Raw genomic sequence first — 20,228 nt, 5'->3', positions numbered from 1 at the left:
TATTTGCTTTGAATAATTTCTTTTCTCTCTCTCGTGTACGTGTAATAATATCATTGGTTCTATGTTGCAGAGCGTGATACCACGCGCTTGAAAATATAAAGACATTATCCGACTCGCACCTCGAGCGCGTTGCGCGCGTTGAGCTAAAATCGAGAGGTTATAACCCCTTTCAATTTTGCTTGTATTTTGCCAGAACGCGGTCATGCGCGATTTTTTCGCGAGTGGACTATTATTTTATTATTATTTTTTTCTCCCATGCGTTTTATTTGTTATCAAATTGTCGTTTTGGTCATAATTTAGTGAAAATAGTAGCAATGCTCCTAGCTCTACTTATTAACATCAATCGATGTTATATGCGTTTTACTTGTTATCCATTGCCGTTTTGCATTAAATCTTTTTTTTTTCTTTTTATTCTTTTTCTGGGTCGAAGCAAGCTATTCGCATTTTGGCATCCATGGCCTTGTCTTCATGGTTGGGTCGCTCTCGTTTCTCCTCCAAAACTGTTTCCGCCTTTCTCCGGCCTTGTCGCCGGAAGTTACAGTCGACGGCGAAGACAGCTGATGAGTTGACCGCAGTTTCTACGAAGAAGGGTCGCCGGAATTGGTGGTCGAGCTCTGCTCTTGTCCCGTTGGCGATGGCAGCTTCCGCCACCACTTTCGCGTTCCTGAACCAGTCACAGCCTTCTATCAGCGAATCATCAGCTAGGTTCGTGTTTGTTTTTTTTCCTTCTCCAAAAGTCTCCACATTTATATGATTGCTCGTTTCTATTTCCCTGCAGAGATATAACTATTGGCGGAAAAGATAGCACTGAACTTGTAGTTAAAGGGGAATACAATGAGGTTCCTAAGGAGCTTATTTCCGAATTGAAAATAATCCTCGAGGTGCTGCAAAAAAATTGAATTTGTTTTCTCTACTCATTTTTGGGCAATTTCTAAATTGAAATTTCTGATTTTTCGAGCTTATTCATCAACAAACTTCAATATTCTGCAAAACTGCATTTTCAATATTAGGAAATGTTTTTTTTTAAATCTGTAGCAGTGTTTCTTTTTGTTTCTGAATTCAGCTGCCTGACTATTTCCTTGTGTGTTAAGGATAACTTGACAACGGACTACGATGAGAGGTACTTCCATGGAAAGCCTCAGAACAGTTTTCACAAGTCAGTAAACATTCCTGATGTTGTTGTTTTCCCGAGGTCACACTTCTCTCTGGTGCATTGTTTTCTTTTTTGCCATCTAGATTCAACTCAGTTGTTGAGAATGGTTCTGCTTGTAAAATATTGTTTAGGTCCGAAGAACAAGTCTCCAAGATTCTTAAATCCTGCAACGAATATAAGGTTTGTAAGTTTTTGACTTGTAGAAGATCTCACTGCTCAGACGTTTCAGTTGAACATGCTATATTACTTGGGGTATATAGCTTCTTGGTGGATTGATCTTTCCTGCTTTTACTACCCTGATTTGTTGGCTTTGATGAAGCCACTCCTTGCTCTTGAGTAAAAATTTAATTCAGGCAGCATTTACCCTTTGGTTAGGTTCCTATTGTACCATATGGTGGTGCAACATCGATCGAGGGTCACACCTTGGCTCCTAAAGGAGGTGTATGCATTGACATGTCATTAATGAAGGTATTCTTATCGTTTTTATTTGACATCGGCGTCCTTTATTTTCAGTTAAATTCATGTCAGTTTTGTGTCATGCAGTAAACAGAATGTGGTGTTTCATTCCAAGAAATAGATTCACAAAGTCTAAGTTTGGACCTGCTTATGTTTGTAATGGAAGATAATTAAAAAAAGATTTATCTCGTTTAGTTTGGCATGACGGGACTTATATCAATTTTCCTGCTGACATGACTTGTCTTTATCATTTTTACATTTAAACTTACAGTGTGCATATAGATGTTAGTAAAGTTATGCCGCTCTTGCTCATTCAAATCTTTTCTCAAACTGTAGAGTGTGAAAGCATTACATGTGGAGGATATGGACGTTGTAGTTGAGCCTGGAATTGGTTGGCTGGAGCTTAACGAACATTTAGAACAGTACGGTCTATTCTTTCCTCTTGATCCAGGTTAGACATCATTCAGATAGTACCATATATCTCAGATCATAGTTATAATGTCTGTTGTCTTAATATTTGGAACACATGATTTAGATTAACTGATATTATTTTTTGTGAATTCAATTAGGCTAAGGGAGTTTTTCTTTTTTGGGGTTGCTGCATCATTCAATGTCTTTAGCGTTGTACTCAATTGACTGTTAAAGTAGTACAAACTTCAGTTTCCACTTTTCTTGGTTCAGTTCAACAATTTGATATTTGGTGCAGGACCCGGTGCAACCATAGGAGGCATGTGTGCTACACGTTGCTCTGGCTCTTTAGCTGTAAGGTAATTTTCTGCGACGTTACTATTCAATTGATTGCTTGCCCATTATTCTGATAATTGTGGGGGTGCTTTAATCGGTTGATTTTGATAATTCTGCTACTAGCTTGTAGGTATGGAACTATGCGTGACAATGTTATAAGCCTCAAGGTTTGTTGTTTCTTCCACTGAATCATGCCTTATCGTACGGTTCTATTATTTATGCTATTCTCATCTCAGGTGGTTCTTCCCAATGGAGATGTTGTGAAGACAGCTTCTCGCGCTAGAAAGAGTGCTGCAGGGTTTGTCCTCAGTGTTCAATTATTTTCTTGATTCCTTTATTCATTTCTTTTCTCGGAAAATGACAAACAACAAATAAAAATTGAAGAGTTTGCTTCCTGTCGTTTGATTCTTACTTATCATGTCACAAGCCAGAAACAATAAGAAAATAGTATAAGGTCGACTGGCTTATGTGATATTCTTTGATAATTGCAAGTTTGAAACAACACTTCTGTATATTTCGTACTTATCATTTTTGAAGAACATCTTCTGAACTTTATTTCGTCCAATATTTTGTGCCATGTAATGATTTTTTCATCAAACAGACTAGTTCTAGCCTCTGAGTTAATGGTTGATACTAATCGGGATGGTGTCTCAGATATGATTTGACCCGCTTGATTATTGGGAGTGAGGGGACTTTGGGAGTCATAACTGAGGTTACTCTCCGGCTTCAGAAAATCCCTCAGCATTCAGTGGTATATTGAATTCTTCCTTTACAGTAGGCTTCCCTTCTTTGATGTTTCAGTTCTAGTTCAAGTTTTCTGCCAAGCAGAAAGATATTTAAGCTCCTTTGCTATGTGATTTTTTTTCTTCCTTGAAGGTCAAATCTAAGTTAAAATTTTTGCAAACAGATTTTTGTCACTTATATATGATATATTTTCAGGTGGCAGTGTGCAATTTTCCTACGGTCAAGGATGCTGCAGACGTGGCGATTGCCACTATGATGTCTGGAATACAGGTTAGACCTCTGTTTTTGAATTATATGATTTAAATGTTTTATTAGACTCTTCTCAGCTGTACCTTAATCCCCCATCAGGTGTCAAGAGTGGAGCTCCTTGACGAGGTTCAAATAAGGGCTCTTAATATGGCAAACGGGAAAAAATTGAATGAAGTTCCAACTCTGATGTTCGAATTCATAGGGACAGGTGATGCCTCATCATAGTTCTTGTACTTTCCAAGTGGTTTTTCAAGCTATTTATATCTTGTATCTTCAGTTTTATATTTGATCACAGAATTCTCATGCTCAATCTTGCCAGTAGACACATAGAGAGAATCATTGTCTTTTAACTGTCCTAATCATTTTGATTTTTCTATTTTTCCTCCTCTCTTTTAGAGGCATATGCACGTGAGCAGACTCGAATTGTTCAGGAAATTGCTTCTAAACACAATGGATCAGACTTTGTTTTCGCAGAAGAACCTGAAGCAAAAAAGGAACTCTGGAAGGTAATTCTCGGTCCCAATCTCAACCCTTCCATCATAGAATTAAAATGAGAAACAGAAAAGAGCCAAAAATATGTACTTGGTCTTGTTGTAATTTGTTCTTGCCAGTGTTTACGTTTTTTTTATGCCGTTCTATTTTGATATAGGATTTGAACCTATACCAAAGGTTTAGAGGACCTATGTCCTATCCATTAGACAATGGACGCTTTTCGTCTTTTTTTGACTTGACTATCCTGGTCATGAGATACTACCAAATGTGTAGATAAAATTTTCTGGATAATTGTAGAAAACGAGGCTATACGCAAAACAAAAACAAAAAAATACTCTGCATTGGTGACTCTTTTGTTTGCTTATAATAAGATCAAGTTACCAAAGGCTCTACTTTCTCTGACTCTTTATGTAGATAAGAAAGGAGGCGCTGTGGGCTTGCTATGCAATGGCTCCAGGTCATGAAGCAATGATTACAGTATGTTGTTTTTCTTTAAATACACTTTGGTTTTAAATGAACTTTCCCAGCTACAATTAGGAACCTAAATTCACCATGTGCCATAAATCTTTTTGTTGTTTACTTTATTATTTATTTATAAGGTCGAACATCAAAAAATCATCAGTAACTATTTATTTTACAGGATGTCTGTGTCCCTCTGTCTCACCTTGCAGAACTAATATCAAGATCCAAGAAAGAGCTTGATGCATCACAGTTGTTGTGGTATCTTTAGTTGCTATGTTCAACAATATGAAACTACTCGGCATCAACTTTCTATTAACTGTAAGCTGACTATTGTTGTTCTACTTTCAGTACCGTCATTGCGCACGCCGGGGATGGAAACTTTCATACATGTATCATGTTTGATCCAACCAATGAAGAACAGCGAAGAGAAGCAGAAAGATTGAACCACTTCATGGTTCACAGCGCACTGTCCATGAATGGTAAATGCCTTTGCCACTCTTTTGTATTTTGCAAAAGTACTAGATTGTAACAGATTTGGAGCCTTTTGGTAGAAATGACCAACAAATAGGTTATATATGTTGCTAAAGCTGTACGAACAAATGCGTCCTAGCATTAGACTTAAGTTTTACTTTAAATTTTGCATCTTTCTTACTTCCTTGATTCCACTGTTGTGCTTGTGATCCTTAATTCTGTTCTTCATAATGTGTATACGCTTGTTCCCGGATTTAGGAGCCATGATTCTAATGGTGTCACTTATTTCTAAGAATGCACTTTGTTCCATTTATCAGGAACATGTACTGGAGAGCACGGTGTTGGAACAGGAAAAATGAAGGTAACTCATGCCTTAAGAGTACAGATTAAACGTAGACTTGTCTTTCTTATTGCAAAAAATAAAAAGATTCCCATGTCTGAAAAAAGCTCTGCATCCCCTCTGTTGCTATCTCTTGCGTTTATTTACTATCATGACTTGTGTTACGTTTGTATAAATATGTATTTGTGATTTGAATGTGTTTTTGGTTATGGCATGGAAGTATCTGGAGAAGGAACTGGGAATAGAAGCACTGCAAACTATGAAGAGAATCAAGAAGGCGTTGGACCCAAATGATATCATGAATCCGGGAAAGCTGATTCCTCCTCATGTGTGTTTCTAAAAATGCCTTGGTGTATTTCTTCAGGTGATATGTGGTCAGTGAAACTCCAAAATAGTTGTTGCTTGCTCTTGTGGGTAATAAATAATAAGAGGGAAGAGATGTTAATAGTTATGTGTGTAACATTATCGTTGGTCTCATACTGTTTCTCTATGGTCTTGTAAAACCCAAAGTTTCATTAAATTACAAAACAGCTGATGTAAACAATCGCATCATATCGCGTTTAATTGTGTTATCAAGTGGTTATCTAAGTAAAGAGGAGAGTGACCTGCTGTGTATCTTCAAGCACCAGAGACAAAAACATTGGGGTTATTTTTGATCTAGATTCTTCAATTTTATATCGATTTAGAAGAATTTGAAAACGAAAAGCAAGAAAAGGAGTTGATCTATTCCAAAAATATTTGTAAGTATGACTTCTACTGATGGTAGTTTTGGTTTTCCATTATTTGTTTAGTTACAAATTATTAAACAAATAGAAAAAGCAAATTAGTCTTCTTGCGATGTTCATATCTACTAGTTTCTACATATGTTGTCAAGAAAAAAAAAAGAGAAGATAATATGCTCATTCCCTCGTTTTTGAGTTATAATACGTTTTGTTTTATCTGTTCTACATGATAGATCACCAATTTGTAATAAGATAAGATCATTTGAAGGTGGTGTAAGTGCAACATAACGTCTTGTTCTTGTCATTAATTAGATACGTTTTTCAAAAAACAATTTTCTCAAAGATTTACAATTGCAAATTTTGTAGTAACTTTTTTGACAAATCATAAGAGGAGAAAAGTCGATAGGAATGACTTCGTGAAATGAGACGAAACAGCCGCAAAACAATAAAAAACGTGGGCTCCCTCCCTCTTATCTTAAAGTTTTTGAGATAATAATCTCTATATCACACTCGACTTAACGACCTATATTACAAAAGTACCCTTTGTTACTTTTCCCTCTATATATATTCCAATCACATGACATTTTTTGGATACATACGATCCAAAAGAAAGATTCATAAGAAGGAAAAACACAACAGAAAAAAAAATGGGGTCACTAGGAGAAGAACCACAAGTAGCAGAAGACTGCATGGGTTTACTTCAACTTCTAAGCAACGGCACCGTTTTAAGATCCAAGAGCATTGACCTTATCACCCAACAGATCCCACTCAGTAACCACAAAACCGTTTTCTTCAAAGACTTAATCTTTCACAAGCCCAACAATCTTCACCTCCGTCTCTACAAACCCATATCATCCTCCGAATCTCACCGTACCGTCGCCACCGTCCCCGTCGTGGTCTTCTTCCACGGCGGTGGCTTCTGCTTTGGCTCACGTTCTTGGCCTCATTTTCACAACTTCTGTCTTACTCTTGCATCTTCCCTCCACGCCCTTGTGGTCGCACCCGACTACCGGTTAGCACCTGAACACCGCCTCCCGGCCGCCTTTGAGGACGCCGAGGCCGCGCTTATGTGGGTCCGGGACCAGGCTGTTTCCGGTGCTGGGGACCACTGGTTCGAAGGTGGACCGGTCGTTGACTTTGGCAGGGTTTACGTTTTTGGTGATTCTTCAGGTGGGAACATAGCCCATCACCTTGCTTTCCGGTTCGGTTCTGGTTCGATCGAGTTGAGTCCGGTTCGGGTTCGCGGTTACGTTCTTTTGGCGCCGTTTTTTGGCGGGGAGGAGAGGACTAAGTCCGAGGACGGCCCGTCTGAAGCTTTGCTCAGCTTGGATTTGCTTGACAAGTAAGCTAACACAACACTTTCTATATTTTAATTTTTCTTTAAGAGGAACCGAATATGTTTTATTTGTGCATTAAACATTAAAATATTTTCAAGTTCATTGAATTACTAGCTAGTCATGCATGACTTCGTTGCTTATTAACTATTTAACTTATATATATATATATATATCATTATAATATATAGGGGGTATATGTATAGAATATATATCATTATAATATATAGGGGGTATATGTATAGATGTCGTTTTCAGTTACTTTAAATTATTTATTTTTTGTATGCGAGTAATGCCAATTAAATCGTTGGAGTGAATTGCCGAGTCGCATGAGAGAGACATCTAGAGTCACTGTGTCTCTTCATGGATACACAGACTTATATAGTACATGTCTTTCTTTTCTTTTCTTTTTGTCAAAACTAAACAAAATTTCAAATATTATATATATTGCATGTGTTCATATCGAATATGTACATAAATACACTTTTTCTCAATCCGAATACAGAAAAAAAAAATTCTTCGACCTAGAGATCATTTGTTTGGATATTAATTAAATCATATGACAATATATCGAATTCGCCAACTAGTTCGAAGGAGTAGCAATTTTTATGACACAAAAACAAACACAAACTTTCTAAAGAAAAGGAGTTTACATTTATTTTGTTTAGAAAGGTATTCACTGTCTAACAGACAAAACATCTATTCAAAATACATATATATATTTTTCATTTTTACATATTACTCTTTTAAAATGCAGCGTGAAATAGAATAATAATTAAGATGAAACTAACTGGCTAAGACGTATGATATAAGCCCATCATATGTTGGTTAGGATATTACGCCAGAAAAATTATTCAATGTGCTTAATCTACTAATATTCCACTATTTGATTAGTCTGAAATCATTGGCTTTTCAAATATATGGGTCTCCGATCACAGTGCCTACACGAATCGGTCTTGAAGAAACATCCAGTAGATGGACGACAACTTAGAAAATATCTTGTATGGAAAGTAATCGAATTTTAAAAATGATAAAAGAAACCTGATAAAAGTCATGACAACAAGTAGAGACCCTACCATTTAACGATTCTACATGAATTAACATGATGCAATTACTCACTCAGGTTTTTTTTTTCTTTATTTTTGGATTATGGTTTACTAAAAGAACTCGCAGCAAAAATGCTAATCCATAATTCGTTATATCTACATAAATTCGCTAAATATGTATAGAATACTACACAGACTTAGAGTTAGTTGACTGGTTCAATATGATCAGAAGTTATAGCCATGTTTGAATCATTGTTAGTCCATTTTGATGTTTTTCTGGAAAATATCTAGAATTAGTTCGCAAACTATGTCAAATTTAATAATTCAACTACAAACCCTTATTCTATAAAACGACATTTACATTTTACCTACTATCATTATTATAAACAGGTTTTAATAAATCTTCAAACAGGCTATTTTTAATATTATGATTGGTTTTTTGCAAAACTAAATATGGTTTAAATTTCAAAATGTCGAGCTTTACAAAGTCCACTTACCGATTATCAAGTTCTTGTAGTCATAGACTCATTTTATAAACTGGTATAGTTCGAAAATGATAGTAATAGGCTCATTTATAAACTGGTAGACGTTTGCGTAATGCTGCAAATTCATGAAATTTTAGGTCATTTTTAAGTTGTGAATACACTGAATTTGTGACTGATAGACCAAATAGATAATCAGATATCAAGAACAGTAGTCAATATCTTTGGAAGAGAGATAGTGCGTCATGCATTATCCTCGTTTCCTATTATCTCAGCTTAACTTTGCTTATGATTCTCCTGAGTCTTGACTACCATTGCACACAATATAGATAAAACCAAATGCAAACAATGCCTCACATTTTAAATTAATATTTAGCATATTCGAATGTGCACATTTATTCATGATTATCAACGTGGAATGATTGGGATCACATATCATTGAAGTCTTTTCTCCAAGTGATCGTTTCTCTTTTTCTATTTATATTTTAAACAATGAGATGGTTGACCTGTCTAGTTCATGGCCATTGTCATAAAGCCATATGTATAGTAAATATTGGTATAGTCCATGTCAATATATATTAATATAAAAAGATATTAAAATGAGTAAAGTTTAAACTTGTTGAAGGTTTTGGAGACTTTCACTACCAGAAGGTGCAACAAGGGATCATCCCATGGCTAACCCTTTTGGGCCGACGAGTCCTGGACTCGAATCAATTAACATAGAGCCAATGTTGGTGATCGTCGGGGGCTCAGAACTCCTGAGAGATAGGGCCAAAGAGTATGCATTTAAATTGAAGAAAATGGAAGGGAAAAAAATAGATTACATTGAATTCGAAAATGAGGAACATGGTTTCTACAGTAACAATCCATCTTCCGATGCTGCAGAACAGCTAATTCGTATCATTGGAGACTTTATGGACAACTTAATTCCCTAATATATTGTAGCGTTTGGCATGTTGTAGCTAGCTAGGTCGCTAAGATCGTTTACAACAATGAGGATTTCATCTCAATAAGTCTGCTTGGTGATTGGTGAATCATTACACGTAGAAAGCATACAATGTTGTTGGTTTCGTTATATCTCTTTGTTCATCGTATCCATATTAGATGGTATATCCACTCCTTCTATATATGGTTTTTTCCTTATATTAGTATGTTGTTCTTTAACTCTTAAAAACCATTCAACTAGTTTTGAATCAGATAAAAAAATTTTAAATATTTTTGTAATATTAAAATCCTTCAACTAAATTTCTGTAATAATTTAAGTGAGAGATTTTTATCCGATTCAAAATATATTCTTCTTTCTGCAAAACTTTAAAGATCTGTCCCAAGTTTAGGAAAATTGTCAACAATACACCATTTTGACATAATGAAACTCAAACTCATGACTCATGAATTTATATTAATATATGTACCATTCGCCAATAAGCTAAATGCACGAAGTAGATATTAAGAATCCAACCAAATCCATAACGTTTTAAGATGTATCATGTTAATATCTTTGAGATAAAAAAAAAACACACACACACACGTTTATAAAATAAAACATCATGTTGACCAGGTAAGCTTCAAAAATTCAATATCGACGGCCCAATACATCAACACGGAAAGGCCAGGTCTCCACAATTACAAATAGACAATACTAAAAGTTTTTATAAGAAACATCCAATCACCGTTGAAGTATTTCTCAAATTCTCAAACAAAGAATCTTCGTACGGTTTTATACTTTAATTTTTAGTCAAAGTAGTTGATTACCACTTAATCCATTTTTTTTCGTTCGAGATTCTTTTACATGTATGCTCACAACTGTTACGAACTCGGATGCCTAATATTATTAACTAAGTAAAAAATGCTCTGGCAAAAAAAAAATGATTAAAAATGTATGTAATGTACTAATTTTATGTATAGTTATTTTCTGCGGATACATGTGTGTATATCTGTCTTATTACAAGATCACACAATTCGAAAAGATGAGATACAATTGGAAATTCGTTTAATTTACATGAATTTAGTAATTGGTTCTTACATGAGGCATCTAAGAATATATATCTACACTCTTTTAAAAATCCAGATTAGCTGACCTGTACTCTCCGCAGGCAAAGACACCTCATCTAACCAAGATCTTAGCCGTTGATCTCAACTAAAAACTCATCATCACCGTTCATTAACCTTTCTACCACTCGAATTTACCAAAAATAACATTCCTCCTCCATGGGAAAAAGCCTTTTCTCGATTCATATCGATTTAAAATGAAAGAACGATAAAAACAGAACCTTTTAGGGTTTCAAAAACCAGAGTGAAAAAGGAAGAACAATTCTCTCTCTCTCTCTTTCTTCTCTTTCGTTTCCACGATTTGTTTTTTTTTTTTTTACCTCCGATTCTGAGAACACGAAGCTTTCTTTTTCTTTTTTTTTTCTGCTTTTTTTTTTCGTTTGCGCAGAAAAGCGAGAAGAGAGAGAAATTGTTGGTTCTGTTAATTTCCCGAAAGTCATAGAGAGAAGAGGAGATATTATTAGCTTTCCTGCTTTCTGTTTCCTTTGGATAAGCTTATTTTTCCGGGGAAATTCCTACGTTTGGCTTTTACTTCCCTGTTCTTGGTGGTTGAAGGTAAGTCTCTCGATTTTACGGTGTTCTATTTGCTTTTTTCCCGATGGAAGAAGCTTTTGAATTTCGCGACGAGAAAACTCGAGTGATCGCTTTAGGTTGAATAATGTTGGTGGGAATTGACTTTTACACAATGAGCTAATTACGAGAAACTTGTGTGTTTCGCAGAATTCGCTTCAGCTTACCGAAAAAATCTGATATCCCCATAAGCCAACAAAGGTTTCCAATTTCCCGGGATAATCTAATTTCATAAATCGCTTAGGGATTGGTGCGATTCAGGTCTTCCTCTTGGCGCTAATTTCGGTTAATTTTTGGTGGTTGTTATGTGCCATATCCTGGGATTGTGAATTGGATACTGTACAAGTTATGGATTTGAGAATTGTATCTCCCCCACGGGATGTGGTCAGATGTTGTGATTGTGGATGCAATTGCTCTCTCAACTACGCTTCCCCTGATTCTTGGATCCGGTCTGTGAAGAGAAAATACGAGGAATTTGAGAATGAGAAACGATTCCATATACCTGCGCTTGACGACCTGGACTTGTCTTCCAATGCTAAAGTTCAAATCGAGAACGAATGTGAACTGCTACGTGAAACCGTTAGCAGCCAACAGGAATCGATTCAAGATCTGTATGCTGAGCTTGACGAAGAGCGGAATGCTGCTTCCACAGCTGCAAGCGAGGCAATGTCTATGATATTGAGGTTGCAGAGGGAGAAGGCTGAGATCCAAATGGAGCTTAGACAGTTTAAGCGTTTTGCTGAGGAGAAGATGGAGCATGATCAGCAAGAGCTTTTGGCTCTGGAAGATTTGATATATAAGAGGGAGCAGACGATTCAGGCTCTCACCTATGAAGCTCAGGCTTACAGGCATAGAATGATGAGTTACGGGGTCACTGAGGCAGAGGTTGATGGGGAGAAGAACATGCTTAGCCGTAACCCGAGCATGGCTGACAATGACTTCCAGTATGACCTCCCTACGTATGATTACCCTCCTCTTAAATGCAACGTGAATGAGAACCCAGATCCCCTGGAGGCCGATATTGATGTTGACGACGTTGAAAAGTACCCACTGACTGATTCACCTCATGGCCGAGAAAATTTGAAGACTTTGGAACGGAGGATAAGTCAGATGGAGAGAATTCCTAGCTTTACTCCGTCTAATGGTGATGTATCCGGAGGGGGAGCTTATTTGGAGAAGGTGGTGGTTGGTCAGAGTCCTAGGCGTCAGAGACATTTCAGGAGGGTTTCTACTGGTAGTTCAACTTCACTTTTGGGAACAACTAGGGAGCAAAGGCCTGATTTTTCCAATGATTCCCCAAGGTCCAAGAGCGGTAGCTTCAAGAAAATGGAAGATGCCTCATACGCTGAGGGTAAGGGTGACTCATCAGAATTAGGAGATAATGACATGAATGATAGAGTTTATACCATTGATTCTGTCCATCACGGCGTATCTCATAGTGGTGTTGCTGAGCAGAAGTTTAGGGATGACACGGCTGATGGCTATGGAGAAAAATTGAATCAGCCTGATCTTGGTGATCCTGATATAACGAAACTCTACATGAGGCTTCAAGCACTAGAGGCTGACAGGGAATCAATGAGACAGGCAATCATGTCGATGAGAACTGAGAAAGCTCAAATGGTTCTTTTGAAAGAAATTGCTCAGCATCTATCAAAGGATGTTATCCCAGAACGGAGATTGCCTTTGCGGAAAGCATCTATTGTTGGAGCATTCAGTTTCATATCTCTCTTTAAGGTGACTTTGTTTCTTATACCAATCAATGGATTGTGATCTTTATACTGATGGGAAGCAACGTGTGCTAAGTATTTATATACACAGTAACTGATTCTTCTGATTGTTCCTGTGCAGTGGATCACATCTTTTGTTTTATGGAGAAAGAAGGCTCGTCGAAGCAAGTAAGCGAACACAGTCTCAAACTTTGATTAGCATGTGCTTCAAATAGCTTATCGGACCTGAGTTTTGAGTATTACAAATGATGAATTGCAAATAACAAAAGACAAAGATACTTGTACAGGCTTGAAACTACATACTTATCACTGTTGTGTTTAAAATGGTAAATGCAGGTACATGAACGGGATGCAAGGGAACAACATGGGCTTGAAAATGCTTTTAGAAAAGACTCCTCGGATACGGCAATGGAGGTGTCTCTCAAGTACGCAAGTGTGAAACAGATCGCATTCTCCAACTCGGTGAATTTGAATACTGTGAATACTGAGTAATCAGTGATGTGCCTGCATTATTCTCCATCTTCATGTTTTCTGAGAAAATTGTTCTCATATGTGCAGATTTTTTTTCTTTCTTGTATTGTATTTGCCATATTTCATTTCTTTTTTGGGGTTGGGATGCATAATGTCTTGTATGGGGTTTGATTATTGTCTAAAGAGATCGGTGAGGATACACGGAAGGCACGTCTTTTTTTTTTTTACTGTAAGCTGTGTATAATTTCTCCACATTCTTGTTTGGATTTCCTCTGGAAAGAAACTCTTTCAGTTTTTATCTTCTCTCAAAATTTCCGGTTAACGGAACAAAGGAACTTGGTGTTGTTTTGATCGTCGAAGTTCTCAATCCTTACCGACAAGAAGCCATCTTCTTTTTGGTAAAATTGTTATGATGGGCCTATCGAAGCCCAGTGGTGTAAGCCCGATGACTTCAAGAAGCCATCTTTGCTTTGTTTTATAATCAGAATCTGATGACACGTATCAAAATCTGATAATCAGAAAAATAATAAGAGCTCAAATTCAGTAATTAGTTTTTACGGTTTAAGTGGTTCAACCCAAGAAGAAATTGGATTGATTTTTCTGTTCCGGTTCAATTATTAAACGCATTACGACGATTAGAAACATAATGAAATCGGAAGAGTGTGTAAAGAGAAATATGAAAGTCGCTTGTTAAAACCCAAAACCCTCGCCGCTGAAGCTGAAGCTCCGTCGAATATGCCAATCTGCAATAGCAAGAGTCTGTTGATAGCCTCGAATCTTCGTAATAGACGGCGTAAATCCAAATCCAAAAGACAAAAGCTTCTTCGGAATGAACGTGTTCCACTAATAGAGGAAGAAGAAGAAGAAGAAGATGACGGAGCAGGGTTCAAGCTGAAAACTACAGGTACAGCGCGCGAGCATGGAGTTCAACCTCTTGGGAACCTCTATTTCATCAATCGGGGTGCGGTGAATGCTAGAAACACTGGATTAGGTAATCTCCAGATACTCACCGATGAGCTCGTTTTGGATATTCTTGGCCTTCTCGGAGCGACCCATTTGGGTGTTTTGGCTACTGTAACCAAATCTTTCTATATCTTCGCCAATCACGAGCCTCTCTGGAGAAATCTCGTGTTAGATGAGTTAAAAGGCGAGTTTTTGTTTACCGGGTCGTGGAAATCTACCTATGTAGCTGCTTGTCACCCGAAATTCCAACTTTCCGGAGCTGCTGAATCGGTTTTGAAGACTAGAGACTTCTATTCCGATTATCTGTTTCAGAGCTGGTTATGCGCGAATCTCGAAATGAAACCTGAATGGCTCGAAAGAGACAATGTCACCCGGGTGAGAGGCATTTCTGTTGAAGACTTCATTACAAAGTTTGAGGAACCAAATAAGCCGGTTCTGTTGGAGGGATGTTTGGATGACTGGCCTGCCATTAAGAAATGGTCGAAAGATTATCTGACTAAGGTGGCTAAGGATGTCGAATTCGCAGTCGGTTCAGTTGAAATGAAGCTCGAGAACTATTTTAGTTATTCTGATAGTGTTAGTGAAGAAAGGCCCTTGTACTTGTTTGATCCCAAGTTTGCAGAGAAAGTTCCGATTTTGGATTCGGAATATGATGTTCCTGTGTATTTCAGAGAGGACTTGTTTAGTGTTCTAGGAAACGAGCGACCTGATTATAGATGGATCATAATTGGGCCATCCGGATCAGGATCATCTTTCCACATTGATCCTAACTCGACATCTGCTTGGAATGCGGTGATCACAGGGTCGAAAAAATGGGTTTTGTTCCCGCCTGATGTGGTTCCTCCGGGCGTGCATCCAAGTCCTGATGGAGCAGAAGTGGCTTGTCCTGTTTCAATAATAGAGTGGTTCATGAACTTTTATGGTGATACTAAGAGTTGGAAGAAGAAACCTATTGAGTGTATATGCAAAGCCGGGGAGGTGATGTTCGTACCTAATGGATGGTGGCATCTGGTGATTAACCTGGAGGAGTCAATTGCCATTACTCAGAATTATGTTAGCAGGTAATTGATTCATTTTCAGATGTTAGATCCTGTTGAGTATCTAAAAATCAAAAGTTTAGGCGTTGAAGGAATGTAATTTCGTATATTGTGAATTGAGTTGATCTGATTTGAGAAACATTACTTGTGCAGGAGGAATTTGTTGAATGTGTTGGACTTTCTGAAGAAACCAAATGCTAAAGAGCTCGTCTCTGGAACAAGTGACAGAGAGAATTTGCATGACAAATTCAAGAAGGCCATTGAAGGAGTTTACCCCGGGACTATCCAAGAATTAGAGAAGAAAGCAGAAGAAGAGAAAAGAGCCGAAGAACAAAAAGTTACTTTCTGGGACTCTGTATCAGATTCCAAAGCTGGTGCTTTCAAGTTTTCTTTCTAAAGACAAAACATCATCTTAAATTTTCAAAATATTTTTTTTCGGAAAGATCTTCCATATCCTTTGACACAACTTTGTTTATGTTCTGTTACAAATCTACATACAGTCATTTGCTCTACCGTTTTATTGTGCAAGCAAAGTCAAACTTTAAATACAGAGGAAGTTAACCGTTATATGATAGATTCTTATAAAGTTGCGAACTTTGGGGTACATTTTCAGAGAATGAGTAACATAGTGCTCAGCACACTTCGTTTGAAACACCCGAAGCTTGCCTTGCTCCAATCCTGCTCTTCCTTCTCCAACCTCAAGATCATCCATGGCTTCCTCATACGATCCCATCTCGCCTCCGACGTTTTCGTCGCCAGTCGTCTCCTCGCTCTCTGCATCGACGACTACACCTTTAACAAATCCATCAATTTCTTGGGATACGCATACGGAATCTTCTCCCAAATTCAAAACCCTAATCTTTTCGTCTTCAACCTACTCATCCGCGGCTTCTCCATTGGCGCAGAGCCTAGCAGGGCGTTTGGGTTCTACACACAGATGTTGAAATCTTGTATTCGGCCAGATAACATCACCTTTCCGTTTTTGGTTAAAGCGTCTACTGAGATGGAATGCGTGACAATGGGAGAGCAGACTCATTCACAGATTGTTAGATTCGGATTCCAGAATGATGTTTATGTAGAGAATTCGCTTGTTCACATGTACGCTAATTGTGGGTTGATCGGTGCTGCTGGTAGAATCTTTGGGCAGATGAAGTTTCGAGATGTGGTTTCGTGGACTTCTATGGTGGCTGGGTATTGTAAATGCGGGATGGCTGATGATGCACGAGAGATGTTCGATGAAATGCCCCACAGAAATTTGGTGACTTGGAGTATTATGATCAATGGGTATGCGAAGAACAACTGTTTCGATAAAGCTATTCAATTGTTCGAACTAATGAAAAGGGAAGGAGTTGTTGCGAATGAGACGGTTATGGTGAGCGTGATTTCTTCTTGTGCTCATTTAGGTGCGCTTGGGCTTGGAGAAAGAGCACATGAGTATGTGGTCAAGAATCACATGACTCTGAATCTTATCCTTGGGACAGCTCTTGTGGATATGTATTGGAGGTGTGGGGAAATCGAGAAAGCGGTTCGTGTATTTGAGGAGTTGCCTGAGAAAGATAGCTTGAGCTGGAGCTCGATAATCAAAGGTCTTGCGGTGCATGGACATGCTCACAAGGCAGTTCATTACTTCTCCCAAATGGTTAGGTTAGGGTTTATCCCAAGTGATATTACATTCACAGCTGTTCTTTCAGCTTGCAGCCACGGTGGGTTAGTTGATAAAGGTTTGGAAATATATGAGAGCATGAAAAGGGATTATGTGATCGAGTCTAGACTCGAGCATTATGGCTGCATTGTTGACATGCTTGGCCGTGCTGGAAAACTAGCTGAAGCTGAGAACTTTATCCTTGAAATGCCTGTGAAGCCAAATGCTCCTGTACTGGGAGCTTTGCTTGGAGCATGTAAGATTTATAAGAACACTGAGGTGGCAGAGAGAGTAGGAAACATGTTGATAGAGGTGAATCCAGAACATAGCGGTTACTATGTCTTGCTCTCAAATATATACGCGTGTGCAGGAAAATGGGAGAAAATCGAGAGCTTGAGAGACACGATGAAGGAGAAGCTTGTTAAGAAACCACCGGGGTGGAGTTTAATAGAGATTGATGGAAAGATAAACAAGTTCTCCATGGGAGATGATCATCCTGAAATGGGTAAGATCAAAAGGAAGTGGGAAGAGATTTTGAGGAAGATAAGATTGATAGGGTATAAAGGAAACACAGGTGATGCGTTTTTTGATATAGACGAGGAAGAGAAGGAGACTGCGATTCATATGCATAGTGAGAAACTTGCAATTGCATATGGTCTGATGAAGACTAAGCCTGGTACAACTGTTAGGATAGTGAAGAACTTGAGGGTATGTGACGATTGTCATACAGTAACAAAGCATATCTCTGAGGTTTATGGTAGAGAGTTTATTGTACGAGACCGGAACAGATTTCATCATTTTAAAAATGGATTATGTTCCTGCAGAGATTATTGGTGACACTTACTTCACTTCTTTGTTTCAGTATCTTGTATAGGATTTTTGATTTTCAATAGCACAAATTTACATAGTTACATGACTATGTTTATGATTTTTTATTGCAAACTTGTACCATTTTCGTTACAAAATTGATTTAAGTAACTATGTAAGGAAATATTTACTTAGAAAGAAAGGTTGATTTTATTCGATCTACAGATGAGTAAAAACGCAGACTCAGAGAGACCCTAAAGGACTTAAAGGTACCAGAATTTCATTATCCGCTTTCGGATTAAGAACCCTTAGAATATTGAAAATATTGAATTGGATCTCAAATTCTGGATAGCACAGGCACGGCGAATAAATCACTATTTTCTTAACACATATCTTATGCATTGATTTAGCAATTGATGCTTTAACCTTTAAGTTAGAGAGAGATTCACAGCGTAAGCGCATTACTTGTCTAAACTGTGTATATAAAAAATTTGAAGTTATTATGTTCCTAAAATCTTTCCAAAGAAAAATAAAAATGGCCCCTTCAGACCTAATAATTTAGTTTAAGCTCACAATAATTTAACTAATTTTGAGCTTAAGAATAAGATTATTATATATAGTGCAGTTTCCCTTTCTAAAAATTTCTATGTTTGATAATGTGGGACAGATTAGTAAAGTATTTTTTTTTAAAAAAAATTTAACTACTTCGCGCATCTATCAAAGATTGAACTCCTGCAAGGAGAGTCATGCCTACTCAGACCAAAACCAACTATACTAACATAATTTATAGATACTTGGCCCCAAAAAAATATTTAATATCACCGGTCCTGAAATACATGATTCATCAGCCTGTGCTCAAGTACGATTCTGCCATTATCTAAAATCGTCATTATTTTACTGCTTAATTAGAATATAAAACTAGACACAAAAATACACCAATAAAAAAACTAGACACAAAAATACACCAATAAAAAACTAGAGACAAAAATACACCAGTAAAAAACTAGACACAAAAATACATTTGTATATTCTCGTAATTAAGTTGATGGAGTAGACTGTAGGTACAATCGTAATACGTATGTACGTACATGTACAAGTACTAGGATAGACTATATAGTTTTGGTTACGTATATATATATATGTATATATTAAGTTATTAGGAGAAAAGATTAAGCATTAGTATATATTTTAATGCAATGTGGAGTAATAATTTTAGCATTATAAATTTATAGAGAGTACCGCAACCAAATAAAAACGAGAAGAGGGGCGGTGCCGCCCTTGAGTAGAAGAAGACACGTGGGCTATGAGACTCTTTTCTGTTGGTCCCATCAACCAAATGCGAAGAAGCTGATTGAATTTTCTAATCTGATTTTGGTTTTGGCCAATGATTTAAACGCTTCTCATCGCCACGATTGAACAACATTAACGATATACATCCTCCTACACTTAAACGCTTTGATTATAATATATTTTTTTCCCTCGCATTTGTGAGAGTTTTTCCTTTTAATAATTTATCCATTAAAATAAAATTAAAAAGCTTAGGAAAACAAAAATTCTTCGAGAAATGAAGGTGTTATGTCATACAGTGTTAAGGAAAATATATGAGATGGCGCGCCAAATCGACAACTAACGTTTCAACTACCGACCAGACAGTGTGCTCTGTCTCTTGATCTCTCTATCTCTTCTATTTGAGTGATCAGTCTCGAGACTCTTGTTGACTCATCTTCCCACTTGTCTCGCCACGTCCCACACGTGTATACATTCTCATTCATCTCTTGTGGCTATTTGTCCCCACCTAGACATGTATCCCTCTGATCAAGACTAGACTATTTATTAAGTGCTTAAGTGCGTGCGTATACTATGGAAGTTATAGAACTACTAATTAATATTTGATGAGAAGATACACTTACAATACCTGGATTTGAGTATTACATAGCTATCTTGAATATTAGATCATCTACGTATGGTCTTTTTTTCTAGTACTTGAGGCTCAAGAAAGCTTATTAGGTTCAACTTTCTCAATCTGGATGTATTCGATCGAGTTGGCTAAAATCTAACATATATAAACACCATGCAGCAATTGTTGAATTAAGGTTTCGATTATTGTGTGTCATTGTGTGCAGCCTGATTGTGTATGTGTGTTTCATGTGTGTTTGTGTTTCATGTAAGAATTAAAAATACATGCGTATATATACATACATATATATATAAGTGTTTTTCAGAAATTACTTTCGCTATTCGCTAATGTTATAACTCGTAGATTTTGT

General features: G+C 37.3%; 5 protein-coding genes across 5 annotated transcripts; all 5 read left to right on the top strand.

Annotated features, from left to right (window-relative positions):
• The first annotated feature begins 401 nt into the window (after positions 1–401).
• On the top strand, positions 402–5,675 carry LOC18017206 (D-lactate dehydrogenase [cytochrome], mitochondrial). The gene is made up of 18 exons (XM_006399067.2): positions 402–705; positions 779–881; positions 1,092–1,192; positions 1,285–1,333; positions 1,529–1,621; positions 1,946–2,060; positions 2,316–2,376; positions 2,484–2,520; positions 2,590–2,651; positions 3,008–3,104; positions 3,293–3,367; positions 3,446–3,554; positions 3,743–3,852; positions 4,253–4,315; positions 4,479–4,558; positions 4,649–4,779; positions 5,089–5,132; positions 5,332–5,675. The coding sequence occupies exons 1-18, from the start codon at positions 455–457 to the stop codon at positions 5,449–5,451; spliced, it is 1,701 nt and encodes a 566-aa protein (XP_006399130.1). The 5' UTR covers positions 402–454; the 3' UTR covers positions 5,452–5,675.
• A 757-nt stretch (positions 5,676–6,432) lies between these two features.
• LOC18017205 (probable carboxylesterase 15) lies at positions 6,433–9,838 on the top strand. Its single transcript, XM_006399066.2, has 2 exons — positions 6,433–7,175; positions 9,321–9,838. The coding sequence occupies exons 1-2, from the start codon at positions 6,481–6,483 to the stop codon at positions 9,628–9,630; spliced, it is 1,005 nt and encodes a 334-aa protein (XP_006399129.1). The 5' UTR covers positions 6,433–6,480; the 3' UTR covers positions 9,631–9,838.
• A 1,077-nt stretch (positions 9,839–10,915) lies between these two features.
• LOC18017204 (myosin-binding protein 7) lies at positions 10,916–13,801 on the top strand. The gene is made up of 4 exons (XM_024156271.1): positions 10,916–11,299; positions 11,465–13,048; positions 13,163–13,209; positions 13,378–13,801. Exons 2-4 carry the CDS (start codon positions 11,663–11,665, stop codon positions 13,478–13,480), a joined length of 1,536 nt encoding a protein of 511 aa, XP_024012039.1. The 5' UTR covers positions 10,916–11,299; positions 11,465–11,662; the 3' UTR covers positions 13,481–13,801.
• Positions 13,802–14,184: 383 nt separating this feature from the next.
• Positions 14,185–15,954, top strand: LOC18017203 (F-box protein At5g06550). The gene is made up of 2 exons (XM_006399064.2): positions 14,185–15,536; positions 15,666–15,954. The coding sequence occupies exons 1-2, from the start codon at positions 14,248–14,250 to the stop codon at positions 15,907–15,909; spliced, it is 1,533 nt and encodes a 510-aa protein (XP_006399127.1). The 5' UTR covers positions 14,185–14,247; the 3' UTR covers positions 15,910–15,954.
• A 174-nt stretch (positions 15,955–16,128) lies between these two features.
• LOC18017202 (pentatricopeptide repeat-containing protein At5g06540) lies at positions 16,129–18,091 on the top strand. The gene has a single exon (XM_006399063.2). It carries the CDS (start codon positions 16,129–16,131, stop codon positions 17,989–17,991), a length of 1,863 nt encoding a protein of 620 aa, XP_006399126.1. The 3' UTR covers positions 17,992–18,091.
• Positions 18,092–20,228: the final 2,137 nt, after the last annotated feature.

Source organism: Eutrema salsugineum, unplaced genomic scaffold, assembly GCF_000478725.1.
Source record: "Eutrema salsugineum unplaced genomic scaffold, Eutsalg1_0 scaffold_2, whole genome shotgun sequence".
Taxonomy (NCBI): domain Eukaryota; kingdom Viridiplantae; phylum Streptophyta; class Magnoliopsida; order Brassicales; family Brassicaceae; genus Eutrema; species Eutrema salsugineum.
This window is presented reverse-complemented; position numbering and strand designations above follow the sequence as displayed.